This window comes from Passer montanus, unplaced genomic scaffold (genome assembly GCF_014805655.1).
Source record: "Passer montanus isolate IOZ18808 unplaced genomic scaffold, ASM1480565v1 scaffold10, whole genome shotgun sequence".
Taxonomy (NCBI): Eukaryota; Metazoa; Chordata; class Aves; order Passeriformes; family Passeridae; genus Passer; species Passer montanus.
In genome coordinates, this window is record NW_024356505.1 from 28,244,884 (window position 1) to 28,258,436 (window position 13,553).

The window sequence follows — 13,553 nt, forward strand, 5'->3', positions numbered from 1 at the left end:
CTTGGAGTGATCAAAGATGTGGAAAAAAAAAAGGATTTGGTAGTTACTTTGTATATTTCAATATTTCTTTCTTTAAATATTAATGAAAAAAATGCTCAGTGTATATATTAATTTCATCAACTTTTTCACTGAAATCAGGGAATTTATTTCCATGTGTCATTTGTTAGGTAAAGATCTGTATAAATGTGAATCATCATATTTTGCATCTGCCTAAATTACAGCAGAAGTTGTGTGGAATATTGTATTTACCTTATTCAGAATTCTGTTGTTCACATAATTGAATACAATGTTTCAAGATTTGCCTCTGAACTGTGAGCAGATTTGAAGCATTTCAGCCCAAAAGGGAAATTCTGTTAAAACAGTGATTGCTGGGTGTAAAAGAACATGGCCACATCAGTCCCAGCTGCAGCTGTAACCTAAATACAGTAATAGGCTTGGTCTGAGCTCTTTCTGAAAGTGGCTGCAGTCTCTTCCCTGGAGGCTGCCCAGAGTCATTGACACTATCTGCACCAGCAGTCAAGCATTCAGTGGTGGGCCACAAAAGAGAAACATTAAACTGATTAATAAAGAGCTTACAGAAATAAGTTGCCATTATTTGATACATCTTCTAATATGGACCTACTTCTGTAGAACTGTGACTGATAGTTTTGGGGGTGGTAGTGGTGGTGTATGTTTGTTTCCTTTAAAATACATCTTTTTTTTCCTTTGCTTTTTTTCTTAGACCTTAGTAATGTAATGAATTCCACTCCAAATATAAAAGCTGTAAATGGAAAAGCTGAAAGCAGCGATAGTGGGGCAGAATCAGAAGAAGAAGGGCTTCGTGAAGAGGAGGAAAAAGAAGTGCAGGTAAATGGAAAAGGTAAGTTTTCTGGACCAGTGTGTGTCCCAGAGTTGTTCTTAGCCACCTAAGTGGCAGAAAATACCAAAGTATCGTGAATGCTTTTTCAAGGGAATTAAATGGAAATACATGTGAATGCATAAGTGAAAGATGTCTGTGTTTCAACCTAGGCTGTAAGAATTAAAACTAGTACAAATTTGATAGCTACGCTGTATGATTTTTGACTTGCCTAGTAAGTTCTGTCAAAAGGTTGTCTAAATTTCTATCCCCTGCATTGTTTGGGTTTTGTTGCCAGCTTTTTTTTGTAAGAACTATGAATGACTACATGGCCTGTAAGAGTAGAATTGAAAATTAACTTTTTTTTCTGCAGAGACAATAAAAAAGAACTTTCAGTGAGATTAATTTAGAGGCATTTGGATGCTGAAATAACAGCATCTAGTGAAACCCAAATGAAATATCATATTTAGAATTCAATACAGATGTCCTCCAAGGACATCGGATTATTATTTAGTTTAGAAGAGACACCTACTTCAGATTTACTTCCCTATGTTTTAAGTATCTGCTCTTTGTGCTTTTTATAAAAGAACAGAACAATCCACACAAATGGGATATAGGGGCATTTACATGTTTTGTTCTGCAGATACATTATAGATACAGTCTATTAGTAAGCAGGCTCCTTGAAGAAATATGGTTGGAGATAATTAGGTGTAGAGCTTTCTCTTTGCAAAGTTTTCTTTTGTTTTACAGATTATAAGAATGTGAAACCCGAATCAGCGGCTGCTAAGGATTTGGAAGGTATTGTTAGTAATGGCTGCTACAAGGACAGCTTTATCCCAGATATGCAGAATGGCATCCAGACCAAATCTGCCTTGAATGGCTTGAACCCAGAGGAAGAAACAAATAAAACGGAGCCAAGCCTGGAAATAGCTCAGAACGCTGCTCACCAAGGTATTGTCCTTCCAAGAGCATGTTTTCACTTGCACATTTTTCATGAGAAATATTCTTTTTATGAAAGCTTAATCCTGGGATTCAGAGAATAGCAATGGTGTCTTTCAGTTGCAGAAATATGAAGACAGAATACTAAAACAAATTAATTAGCTCCAGTTAAAAATAAGGCTTTCTTTTAGTACCTGCTACAGAAAGAGAGGTGAATTCAGAGAAAGAGGCCTAAACCCACAAAAATAGAAGTGTTTTCTTGTAATATCATTATGCTACCTATGCAAATACTATTTGCCTTTGAAAGTGAATTTGTAGTACAACAAAAATCACTTACATCTGGTTTATCATTCTGGAAAGCTAAACATTTTATAAATGTCAGTTTGTTCAAACTAGCTAAGTAACTTTAGGCAAAACTGCTTTCTACTGAGCTTAAGAAGGAGAGGGTAATGAAAAAAGTGAAATTAAAATTTATAAAGCAGAAATGCCAATATGAAGTATAGTTTTCCCACTAGTAAACGTTTTCTATAATTCCTAAATTCATATAACATCTTTACTCAGAATCCAAGTTTAGAATGACAGTTGTAGATGGAAGGGTCGTGAAGTGATGCTCACACATTTTAACTCGTTGCTCTAGTCTTTGCCAGGGTTGGCTCACTGGCTCACATTTACAAACCATGTGTGCTATCCCTCTTTCCCTGCAGGTGCAAGTGAAGAGAATACTGAAGAGATCTCAGCAGCTCAGCACTTAACCAGTGATTCAGACAGTGAAGTTTATTGTGACTCTATGGAGCAGCTTGGACTAGAAGAGGTAGGGGTTCAGTATTCCTGCATGTATTTTCAAGCTGGTATGCTACTTGTTTTTCAATAGGTTCCTCTCAATCAAGTGAACATGGACATGCAGAGGTGAATGATGTGGCTCATGCATGTCCTGTTTGAACTAGAGGGGTTTGTTCTTTCACTGACAGCATTTTACAACTTGGTTACTGCTAATCTAAAAACCTTGAAGCCTTCAGAGAATTTATGTGAGGAGAAGGCTTCAAAAACAACAGTACAAAGAAACAATTGTCAAAAAAGGAAAAACGGTATAAAGAAACTAAGGTCTTTGTCTACCAATTAATGTAGGGTCTTATAACATGTAGGGACCAGAATTCAGCTATTTTTAACAAATGGGAAGTATCTTTGTAATAACTAACTTTTTGCTTGCCTTTTTCTGGTCTGATGACTTCTGCATTTGTTTCTTAGAATAAATAAAGTATAAGTGTTAATAGGTGGCCCGTAGGCTAGTGCCTACAAGTGCCTAAAGAAGTGGGGGATTATAAGGATTTCTGTGTTCTCTTGTATTCTCTATTTATAATGTACACCTCTGACTTGCCTATAAAAGGTGAGCATAAACTGTGCTGCCATATTTTTGACTGGATTTGTGTTCCTGCTGATTACTACTCATAACTGTAATCTTTGTTGGCTTTCTGGCCTAGACCTCCTTCAGAGCCCCAGGTTAAGTGTGGGCTTTGTAGGTTGCACTCAGAAACCTCATTTCCTGATTCTGGAGAGAAATGTGTGAATGGTGCCTGGGATCAGGAAGGCCAGAAGCACTCAAATATTGCATCATTCTCATGTCTGGCTCTTTCCTGAGGATGTAGGGAATTCATTTTAACAAATCAAAATTCTGCCCAGTAATAAAGCATGTTGGGAAATGTAATTTGATAGAAGTGCTGCAAGCTGTTTTATCTAGCTGATTTCCCAACCTTGTGTATCGTTCAAGCTTGTTTGAAATTCTTTAATTGAAGTGGGTGGATAATTTGTTAGAGTTTCCCAACCTGCATGAGGAAAGTTCCAGTTTTGTACAAAATAACAAATGTTCAGGTATGTGTAATGAAATACACAGTAGAACTACAGGTCAATAAGTTCAAACCAGAAGAGGTTCACTTAAAGAATTAAATGCAGCTGTTTCTTGGAAAAGATGTGGCCAGCCCTCTGCCCTTCAGTTCTGATGATCCAGAACTGCTATTTTACAAATGTGGGCAGCACTTTCCATTTCACTGCCCCTCCTTTTGGTTGTTTTGACTTCTCCATGAAGTTCTTTTTCAGCTGTCTGAGGTCCCCAGTCTGCTTCAGTGTGTCCTTGTGCAAGGGCCTGTCCTTGCCCTGTGCCAAGGGCTGCTTGAACCACCCACCAAGACAGCCCCAGGGCAGAAACTGAACAGCCCCTGTGTCATGCTTTTTTACTGTCTTCCTGCAGTACCTCCAGATTTGAGTGAGAAACTGATAGAATACTCAGCCTTTCCTTTGTTTGGTGTGAGGTGCAGGTGCAGCCAAGCTGTTTGGAGCAGGCTGATGATAATCTGTGTGCTGTCTTTGGTGTGAGTGCAAAAACTGCCTGCCCAGGGCTGCTGCCAGCAGGGGCCTTCTGACCATGCCTCCCAAATTCAAGGGAAGAGCCTGTTTCACTGTCTAGGAAGTAAAGCCAGGGGAAAATTGACAGGGGAAAATTGAATGGTTTTAGACATTAAAGTTCTATTTTAGTAATTATTGAGTATTAGTGTATGTTGGAAATGTCTAAAGAAATTCCTGTGGTATCACTGTTGTGAGATTTTCCTGAAATGCCTTCTCAATATGGAAATAACATTTAGACAATAGTAAGTATATTCTACAGGAAAACAACTGCTCCCCTTAAAAGAAGTCTTAATTCTGGGCAAAGTATTTTCTTAAAGTAAAGATGATATTTTTTCCTTTTTAATGTTTAACTGTCATATTTTACAGAATTTAATTACTTGCTAATGTTAATTTGTAGCCCTTGGAGATCATCACATCAGCTAAAGGATCTTTAAAGCATTCATCCCATTTCTTGGATGTAGATCCCAGTCCTCTGTTAGAAAATACGGATTTTCCAAGGCGTACTTGCATGACTTATGGGAATCTCCAACCTGGAAACACTGAAGAGGGAGTAGCTGAAGAACAAGGTGAAGTCAAATGTGGAGGAGAAGATGGCAAAGCCAGTAATGGGGGTCCTCACAAGGAGAAAAAAGGTGGAGAAAAAGCTGATTTCTACAGTGTCAGAAGAGGGAGAGGTACTGTGACCCTGCATTTGTGTTCCCCACTCTCCTCACTGCCATAAATTGCTGATGTCTGAGAAGCACCAGTCAGCACTGTCCAGTGGGACAGTCATGTCTATAGTGCTTCTGCTCTCCACAATAAAAACAGATAACAAAATGCCTGCTACAGTGGGTTACTTATACTCCACTGCTGCTTCTGGCACTTGGGTTTTTGGAAATGTAATCCTCAAAACCACTCTGTGCCTGAGAGGAGTTTCTTTAGAAGTTACATACTTATTGTTAAGATACATATATATTTATATCTCTGTGGTGGTTTATTTGAAACCATGGAATGCCATAGACAGTGACAGTGAATGCCAATCAGTGACATATTGTTTTGTATGTAATTGGAATGTTAGCCACACCTTTGAGTGATTCTGATACTATCCATTATGATTCTTAAAACTTAATGGTTCTTAATCACATAATAGCCCAGATGTTCAGTTTATGTTGGACCTCTGCACTTTTTAATTCCGTAATACTTCTAACAGTGTCACCTACAAGCAGCACCATATTCCACTGGTATGATCTGTAAAGTCAAGGATAAAATCAGTTTTTCTTGTAAAACAAAAAAAAAAAGGCAGGAAGTATTTTATTTATATATAGCATGCTTTTTTGTATAGCACCTATAAGTAATCAGATGGAAAAATTAAAAAGAAAATCCAAATTGTGTTGAAAATTTATGTTGAAATCCAAATTTATGTTGAAAATTATTATAAAGAACATACTGTAGTTACTATCTCCTCTTTTTCTCTCTCTTGTTGTTTTATTGAAGTTTGCTACTTACAGGCAGAAATATGACAGGCTAGTTAGTGGTAGTTGTATCTAGTTGAAGGGGTATTGTTGATTTCAAGTAATTATCTTTTCACTGTATTCCAGTGATCTTTGTTTTCCAGTTGGAGACTTTGCCAAACTTAAAACACATACTAAGACAGATCTTACTTTTTACTAAGGCAGAATTTGCTGCTGAACTTGACTGGATGTGTGTTAATAGCTTTTTGTAAACGTTCTTGCAGTTCTAGGAGTTTGAATGATACTGTCACACTAGGGCTATAGGAAACATCTCAGATGACATTTCAGTGACCTCGCAGTGCTGCTGAACTGTCCGAATATAGCCTGTGAGGAGGAGTACCACACTCCTGGGTGAAAACTGAGGGAGAAAACGGAACTATTAAACATTTTCAGTGGAGCTGTAGCCCATTCTGTGTTTTGTTTCTGCTTTTCCTCCCTCCCAGCAGGGCACAGACTTCAGCCTTTAGGAGACGGGTCCCAGGGTGGCCAGATGGGCAGCGGAGGGGACGGCGAGCGCTGGGGCTCCGACAGAGGCCCCCAGGGAAGCCTCAACGAGCAGATTGCAGTGGTGCTGATGCGGCTGCAGGAGGACATGCAGAACGTCCTGCAGAGGCTGCACATGCTGGAGGCTGTCGCAGCATCACAGGTACTGTTCTTTGGAGTTATTTGATCACCTTTTATTAAATGTCCTTGGATATTTTTGTGCTTTTTCACATTAAATTTTTTAACACTATTTTCTTAAACTGTAAAGACATTTCAGTCACATTCTGTAGTTGAGTCCAACTTTGAATTTCCTATTGGTACCTACTCTTAGCAGCCCAATTCGTAATTCTGGTACATGTAAGCAAAACCATGCATTTTTAACCTGGAAATTAACCATATGTTATTTCACTGATTCCTGATCAGACTGATCTTAGCCATAGTTACTGTTACACATTTCACAGGCTCTATGGACACTCCACAGTTAATGTTATTAGTGCATGATCCCAGAGAATTCAAAGCATTTTCAAAGTGAGAAATAATCTTTCAGATGGTAAATGTTCACAGGCAGAACTTCAGATTCCGTTTTTCAGAATGCAGAAGACTTGATTCTTTATAGCTTTATTTCCTTGTGAAGTAATCCAGCTTTGTTGGAATTGTACATCATGTCCTCATCCAGCCAACAGAACTCTTAAGCAAGTGTAGACATTATTGATACAGTGTTTCTTTTTTCTTTCTGTTTCAATAGAACATGTTGTGAATATAATTGAACCAGCAACCTGAAAATGTTTGGTTTTGTTTGACTTGCTGATATATTTTGATCTGCATCAGAATGAGCAAGCTGTACAAGCAATACCCTATGGGATGCACATACTCCAAATCTAAGGCAGGCACAGAAAAGGATTTATTAAAACCATAATTTTGCTGCATCAGAGATACTCAAGAATCTAATGTTTGGTTAAATACAGATTGGTTTTCTATCGTTGCCTGAGCAATATAAGTAGTAAAAGATCCTTCCCCAGCAGTTCATGCTGTGCTTGCTGTCCTTACCTAAGGAGAAACAGAAGCTTCTGTTTCATGTTTACATAAGTTAAGAAAGACCCAGAAAACCAGCTGCTTTGCTTTTGTGGAAGCACCACAGTAGTGTATGGGAATAGTCTTGAAAAGATTCTGATACTTCCATTATCAGGATTGCCTGGAAGACATTGAACAGTCTTTCCCTTATGGTGTTAGACATGCCTGTAGCTGTAGCCCAGGCAAACTCAAACAGTGGTTCTGACCTTAGTATAGACTGGTGTTGAGACGTGCAAGCAGGCAAATTAAGCTGCTGCAATTTCTGCTCTGGGCTGGAACTGGGACTAGACCAGAGCTGAGAAAGTTGCAATGACAAGTTGAGCAGGGGAGCCTTCAAAAACTGTAAAGAGGTCCAGTAAATTACACTGATTCCTTTTCTAAGACACAGAGAAGTGATAAAATTACTATAAAGAGTAGTGGAAACATGAGATGCAAGTTAACAGCTGTGTGGGATCACATGGGGGTGGTTCTGTGCATTAAACTGTGATATATACAGATTGCAAAGCCATCACAAGATGAAAAACCTCATATTCTTGTTTCATGAAGAAGAAAAATTTTAATTGCAGTTTCCTTATTTTATCCTTAAAAGCCTTTGTTTGTATTTAAAGGCAAAATCTGCAACACTACAGTCAAATTACCAGCCCGCCTCCTCTGTCAAGGTAAAATACTGTTTTTATGATGTGTAAAAAGTGTGAACTGTGAAAAAAGATTAATATGAATATTTTATCTGTAGCTCTTGGTATGTGCTTTTTGTATTGTCTCTTCCTTGACTAGAAGATAAAAAATAATCTGTCTGAGGAAATTACTTCATAGATTAATCTTTTCTTACAGTCTTACTATTATTTTCTTTGGTACTGTAGCATTTGAAGTGATGGGAAGTATACAGGTAGTATTCAATATGTGCACACATATTGCTCACTGGATTTTTTTTTCTGTTTTCCTTAGAAACCATCATGGTGGCCCTTTGAAATTTCTCCTGGTATTCTAGCTTTTGCTATTGTTTGGCCATTTATTGCCCAGTGGTTGGTACATGTGTATCACCAAAGAAAGCGAAGGTAAGGATGTGCATTCAATAGAATACATACACTGTGTGTCACCTGTTTAAACCAATAGGTAATGTTATCATGTTATTTGGACAGGACAGAAAATTCTTTGCCTTCAAAGTTTGTCAGTATGAGAAATTACTGGTTAATTTGACTTTATATGTAGTATCCTTTATATGTGGCAATTTATGTTAAATCAGTGAAATGTGATGGAGGATAAATAATTTTGAGCATACACAAGTGTGTGAGGCTGGATAGCTTGGAAGTGTCTCCATAACATTCTTTGATCCTCCCACTCCTCATATTTTCTTGAGCCATTTTCACTGCTTCTAGACTTCCTAGTCCTTTTGTGCCATGAGAATTTTTTTCCTATCACATCCTTTGTAGAGTGCTATCTATCAACTATATTTAACATCTTCTAGTACCGTACTATGATATTTTTGTAACATCTACCTTGACTTCCTGCAGGGAAGGGTAGTTGTACTCTGATCTTGCCTTTTCTCACCTCTCTAAGCACCAGAAGATCAAGTGAGTGTTCTCTAGTTACTGTCTGCTCACTTCAGCCTCACACCTGGTTCTGTTAGCTTAGTATGCTCCTGGCTCTTACATCTTTTTCCTCTGTCAGACTGCAGAGCATTTGCATGTTTGTGGATCTTAGGAGAATTAGCTGAATTTGTTCTAGCTTTTTAATATTTGCTAGTTTTCATGGTATAGTTTTCTCTCCTGTGGTAAACCACAGAAACACAGAGTGGCTGAGGTTGAAGGAAGGCTCTGCAGGTCATCTGGTCCAACATTCTTGCTCAGCCAGGAGCACATAGAATCTGGTTGCCCAGGACTGTGTACAGACAGCTTTTGATTGTCTCCAGGGAGGGAAACTCCACCACCTCCCTGGGCAACCCGTGCCAGTGCTTCCTCAGAAATGCTCCAGACCTTTAATCATTTTCATGGCCCTTTGTTGGACTCTCTCCAGTTTGTCCATGTCTCTCATGTAGACAAAAGCAGACAGAGCACTCCCGGTGTGGCCTCTCCAGTGCTGAATACTGGAAGGGAAGCCTGTACCACCCCTGGCCTTTGTTGCAAGGGCACGTTGCTGGCTCATGTTCAGCATGGTGTCCACCAGGATGCCCAGATCCTTTTCTGCCAAGCTGCCTCCCAGCTGGCACATACTGATACCTGGAGTCGTTTCTCCAAGCAGTGCTGGACTAAGCACTTCCCCCTGTTGTATTTCATAAGGTTCCTGTCAGCCCATTTTTCTAGCCAGCTGCAGTCCCTCTGGATGGCAGCACCACCCTCTGGCATATCAGCCACTCCCAGTTTTGTGTAATTTGCAGCTTTGCTGAGGGTGCACTCTGCACTCTGCCTGTCATCCAGGCCATTGCTAAAGGTGTTAAACAGGACTGGCCCCAGTATCAACCCCTGGCATTCACCACTAATTACTGGCCTCCAAGTACACTCCTGTCACTGATCATTGCTCTTTGGGCCCAGCCCATGGCTTTGTAAACAATACAGCACCACAAAGGCTGCAAATCTGCCAGGGAGCTCCCCTGCCTCAGAGCTGTCAGCAGCAGCATCGGTGTTGCTGCACTGTCTGATGAAACCAGAGATTGCAGTACTGAGGCTTTCAGGCAGTTGTGCACATTTTGCTCATTCTTTGCTCTAGCGAATGGAAACTTCCCCTTGTCAGCAAGGAAGAAGTTGGGGTGTTTTAAATCAAAACTATTTGTTTTAAATATTTTACTTGAAGCTTGTATGAACTTCAGTGTTCTGCTAATTGCTCTTGCATGGCTGTGTTTTCTCCCTCTCTCTGAACAGTGTGCTGTTCTTGAAAATCTTTTTTTATCATCTATTCTGACCTCTGTAGCACCCTCAATCCAGCAACAGATTCAGACAGAAATCAGTTTTTAGAAAAGCACCTTTCCAGCAATTTTTCTAGTAATTGTCCTAGTAATTCAGTGCTTTGATGAATAAACACATGGTACATTGCTTTTTGTTTGGATTTGACCAGCTTCAATTTGAATCCATTGGATTTTCTTGTATCTTTATGCAGTTGACAAAGAGCCTGTAACGTGTTTTTCATGGTTACATTTTGCTGTCACCAGGTCATGTCATAAACTCTTGCTTAAACAAAACAAGTGGAGCAACTGGAATCTCATTTTTAAATTGTTTTCCAGTCTTAGAACAATTCTTGTGGTTCATTGCCAAATGCTTCAGTTTCTCAGCACTCTTTTTGAGTTGTGGACACCAGGATTTGTACCAGTGGTAACACCAGTGTTGGTGTCAAACACAGAGCTAGCATAGCCCCATGTTCTGTTTACTCCTTCATGCATTGTTTTGAGATGAACTTCAATAACAGAAACAACTCAAGAATTTTGTGTGTTCTTGAGCTTTTCTCTGTTTCTGAAGTCTATTCACAGGCAGAATTTAAGGACCATGTGCTTCTGCAGCACCTTTCTATCTGGAGTTCTATCTCCTTTAACAATGTGTAGGAAGCTGATCAAGTACACTCAGTGAGAAAACAGAATTACAAAATGAGTCCTTTTCTCCTGTCCCATGGCCAGTTTCAGCTTGTGCTCTTAGGCAAGGTGTGTGAGCTCTTAGGCAATAACTGTTCACAGTGCCTGCACTGACCCTGTCAGTGTACTTTTAGTTTTAAATTATGTGAACTGCCCCTGCAGCAGAAACCATGAGTCTCTGCTACCATGCAAAGTTCTCTTGTGCTGCAGCTGTGGAGCTTTGACTTCTGAACTCTTCTGCAGTGTAGTAAATTCCATGTAACTGGTGGAGGGACAGCTTTCTGTAACCAAGAGCTTTGTGTTTAGCTTTGGTCCAGCACCTCTTAACCTGTCCCCTGGTCCTTTATGGGGAACTTAATGCTGAAAATCTGGAGTACTCATACTGGAGCCTTCACCAAAAAGGCTTGAAAACCTGAATCCTAAGGGCCCTAAACACATATAGAAATATATTTTCATAATAGTAAAAGTTGTCTAGGTTCAGCTCATTATTTTAGAACCCTCTGATTTTAAGTTTTATGGAGTCATGGGGAAAACAGCTCTTAAATGTTGCTCTGCTGAGCCAGCATGCCACTGACCCAGGGTCAGAGATTTTTCTGTGGAATTCCATCTGCAGCTCCAAATTATTAGTGAATTTTTACTCCTTGGTGTAAGAGGGCAAATTTTGGGGTGTCTTGAAGCCTGTAGTGTTTTATTGGAATGGAAACCTTTTACATGTAACCTTAATTGATTTGTTTGTTTAGACAAATGAAAAATCATCTCATATGTTAAGGTACATTAAACTAATCTATTTGTTTCCTCTTCTAGAAAACTGAACTGAGAATTCATGACTATATTTAAGGACTTCTAGGAGAAGATGGCCCTGGAAAGCAAAGGAAGTCTGAATTCTCATAGAATCTCAGAATTTGGGACGATCTTCCTTATGTTACAGTAACATTTTGTACTACCTTTGAGCTAAATGTTTAAGGACTAATATTATTGAAACTTGAATGATTCACAGCTCCTAGGTAACAAATAAATTGAATAATTCCATCCTCAACACCATATGAACAATAATTATTTTGGAATGTGCTTGTGGATGGGCCTTCAGTAATTACTGGCATTACTGATGTCAGTTGATGAAGAGAATAACTTCTCTGTGAAAGAATACATGAAAAATACGTAAAACTGTCACTTTAACATTGAAATAATTTTACAATCTCAAGATCCCTGCCTGTTTTTCCACAGCATTACATATTACCAGGTGAAAGCTCTAAAAAAGCATAAATTCAGTACATTGTAAGCTGTTGGAAAAATACAATATAGTGCTGAGGAATTCAACTTGTTGTTTTTGCTGCTAAACTAGTGTGGGGCAATTTCCATATAAATTGGTCAGAAATGAAGTTGAATCCTTCACTTATCCTGTAAAATTGTAAAGAAGATTTGGGTATTTGTATATATCCTGAAAGTTAGAGCCATTAATAACAGGGGGACTGTCAAATAGGAGTTTGGAAACAGCATGTGGTACAAGGGATCCATGTAAAAAGGCTGCACCTTATCTTTTTAACTTTCATAACTGTATTCTTGTTGACAACAGCTTATTTTAACTGAAATGCATAGTTTAGGCACAAGGTGCTTTAAAATGAGATGAAATCTAGCTCAGTAGGTCTAGCTTTAAGCTTTTAAAGAGCTCAGTGCACTGTAAGTTTTCTGTTGGAAGTTAAAGTAAGATTTAATGTATTGTGGATTTTCCCAAAGTCACATCATGAAACATACCAGTTCTGGTATGTCTTTCTTATCCTTCTACTTCCTCTCAGAAAAAAAAAAACCCTTTTCAGCTAATTTTGGAGCTGATATTTTTCTTTTCCCCACAGAACATTAATTAACTCATATACAGATAGAGGTATAACCTTGTGAAGTTTGCTTGACAAAAGCATACTTTACACTTAATTTTTAAATAAATTAATATATAAGCTGTCAAAATCTCTGGAAAATGCAAATGCACTAAAATTAGATTTGACAGAAAACTTACAGTTAATCCATGGTTAAGCTCTGAATCTTCAAAAATGTCACCATTATTGATGTGCTTTCATTTCCCACCAGGACTACATCCTACAAATAATTTCTAAAGAAAGTTTTTTTGATCCTTCCTGAAAATATTTTATAGTTTGGAAAGCATTTTTCATATAAGCTATACTGTATAAAAATGTAATCACAGAATTTAATGTTGGTTTTACCAGAGAAATTTTAATCTTGTTTTTTAGTTATGTGAAATTTTTTTTAGTTATTTTCCCCCCTCTTCTGATTTTCTTGTAAAGCTGAATTAAAAAATAAAATAGCTGTAACCTCTTTGAAGACTACTGTGACAAGCAGATGTTTCATGTGCCAGAGATGAGTTTTGGCATGAGATGTACTGAAAACTCAGGTTTGAACAAAGCTTATCCTGGAAGTTCTGCTGGGACCTGAAGCTATTGTGCCTGAGCTTCAAATCCCTAAAGTGACTGATTTCTTATGATAAGGGATAGAAATCATACAGGAGGGACAATTGAGCTTGAAGGTCACATGAAACCCCAGCCTCCTGAAGCAGCATGTCTTCTGCAAGGACAAACCCCCCTGGAGTGCCTCCCACAGCTCGTGTCACCTGTAGGGGTTGATCTCTTAGAGATGGGACAGGCATTCCCAAAGGTACTTAATTATTAACCTCGCCCTGAAATAAATGTAGGCTTGTAATATCCTTGTTATTTATTCATATTTCAATAAATCAATCCCTTAATATTTTGTATTTTATCTTGAACTTAATATTTAC

The 13,553-nt window shown here is 38.6% G+C and overlaps 1 protein-coding gene across 4 annotated transcripts in view; it reads left to right on the forward strand.

Annotated features, from left to right (window-relative positions):
- The window catches only part of ACBD5 (acyl-CoA binding domain containing 5), a 30,603-nt gene extending 17,081 nt beyond the window's left edge, over nucleotides 1-13,522 (forward strand). For 2 of the 4 annotated variants that reach the window (XM_039705518.1, XM_039705533.1), the window contains 8 exons: nucleotides 722-859; nucleotides 1,586-1,786; nucleotides 2,479-2,585; nucleotides 4,569-4,845; nucleotides 6,105-6,307; nucleotides 7,824-7,874; nucleotides 8,161-8,270; nucleotides 11,576-13,522. In XM_039705518.1, the coding sequence (XP_039561452.1) occupies nucleotides 722-859; nucleotides 1,586-1,786; nucleotides 2,479-2,585; nucleotides 4,569-4,845; nucleotides 6,105-6,307; nucleotides 7,824-7,874; nucleotides 8,161-8,270; nucleotides 11,576-11,588 (1,100 nt within the window). In that variant the 3' untranslated portion in view covers nucleotides 11,589-13,522. The remainder of the gene's footprint in view (nucleotides 1-721; nucleotides 860-1,585; nucleotides 1,787-2,478; nucleotides 2,586-4,568; nucleotides 4,846-6,104; nucleotides 6,308-7,823; nucleotides 7,875-8,160; nucleotides 8,271-11,575) is intronic. The other 2 variants (XM_039705524.1, XM_039705540.1) reach the window with 1 other exon arrangement.
- The last annotated feature ends 31 nt before the right edge of the window (nucleotides 13,523-13,553 follow it).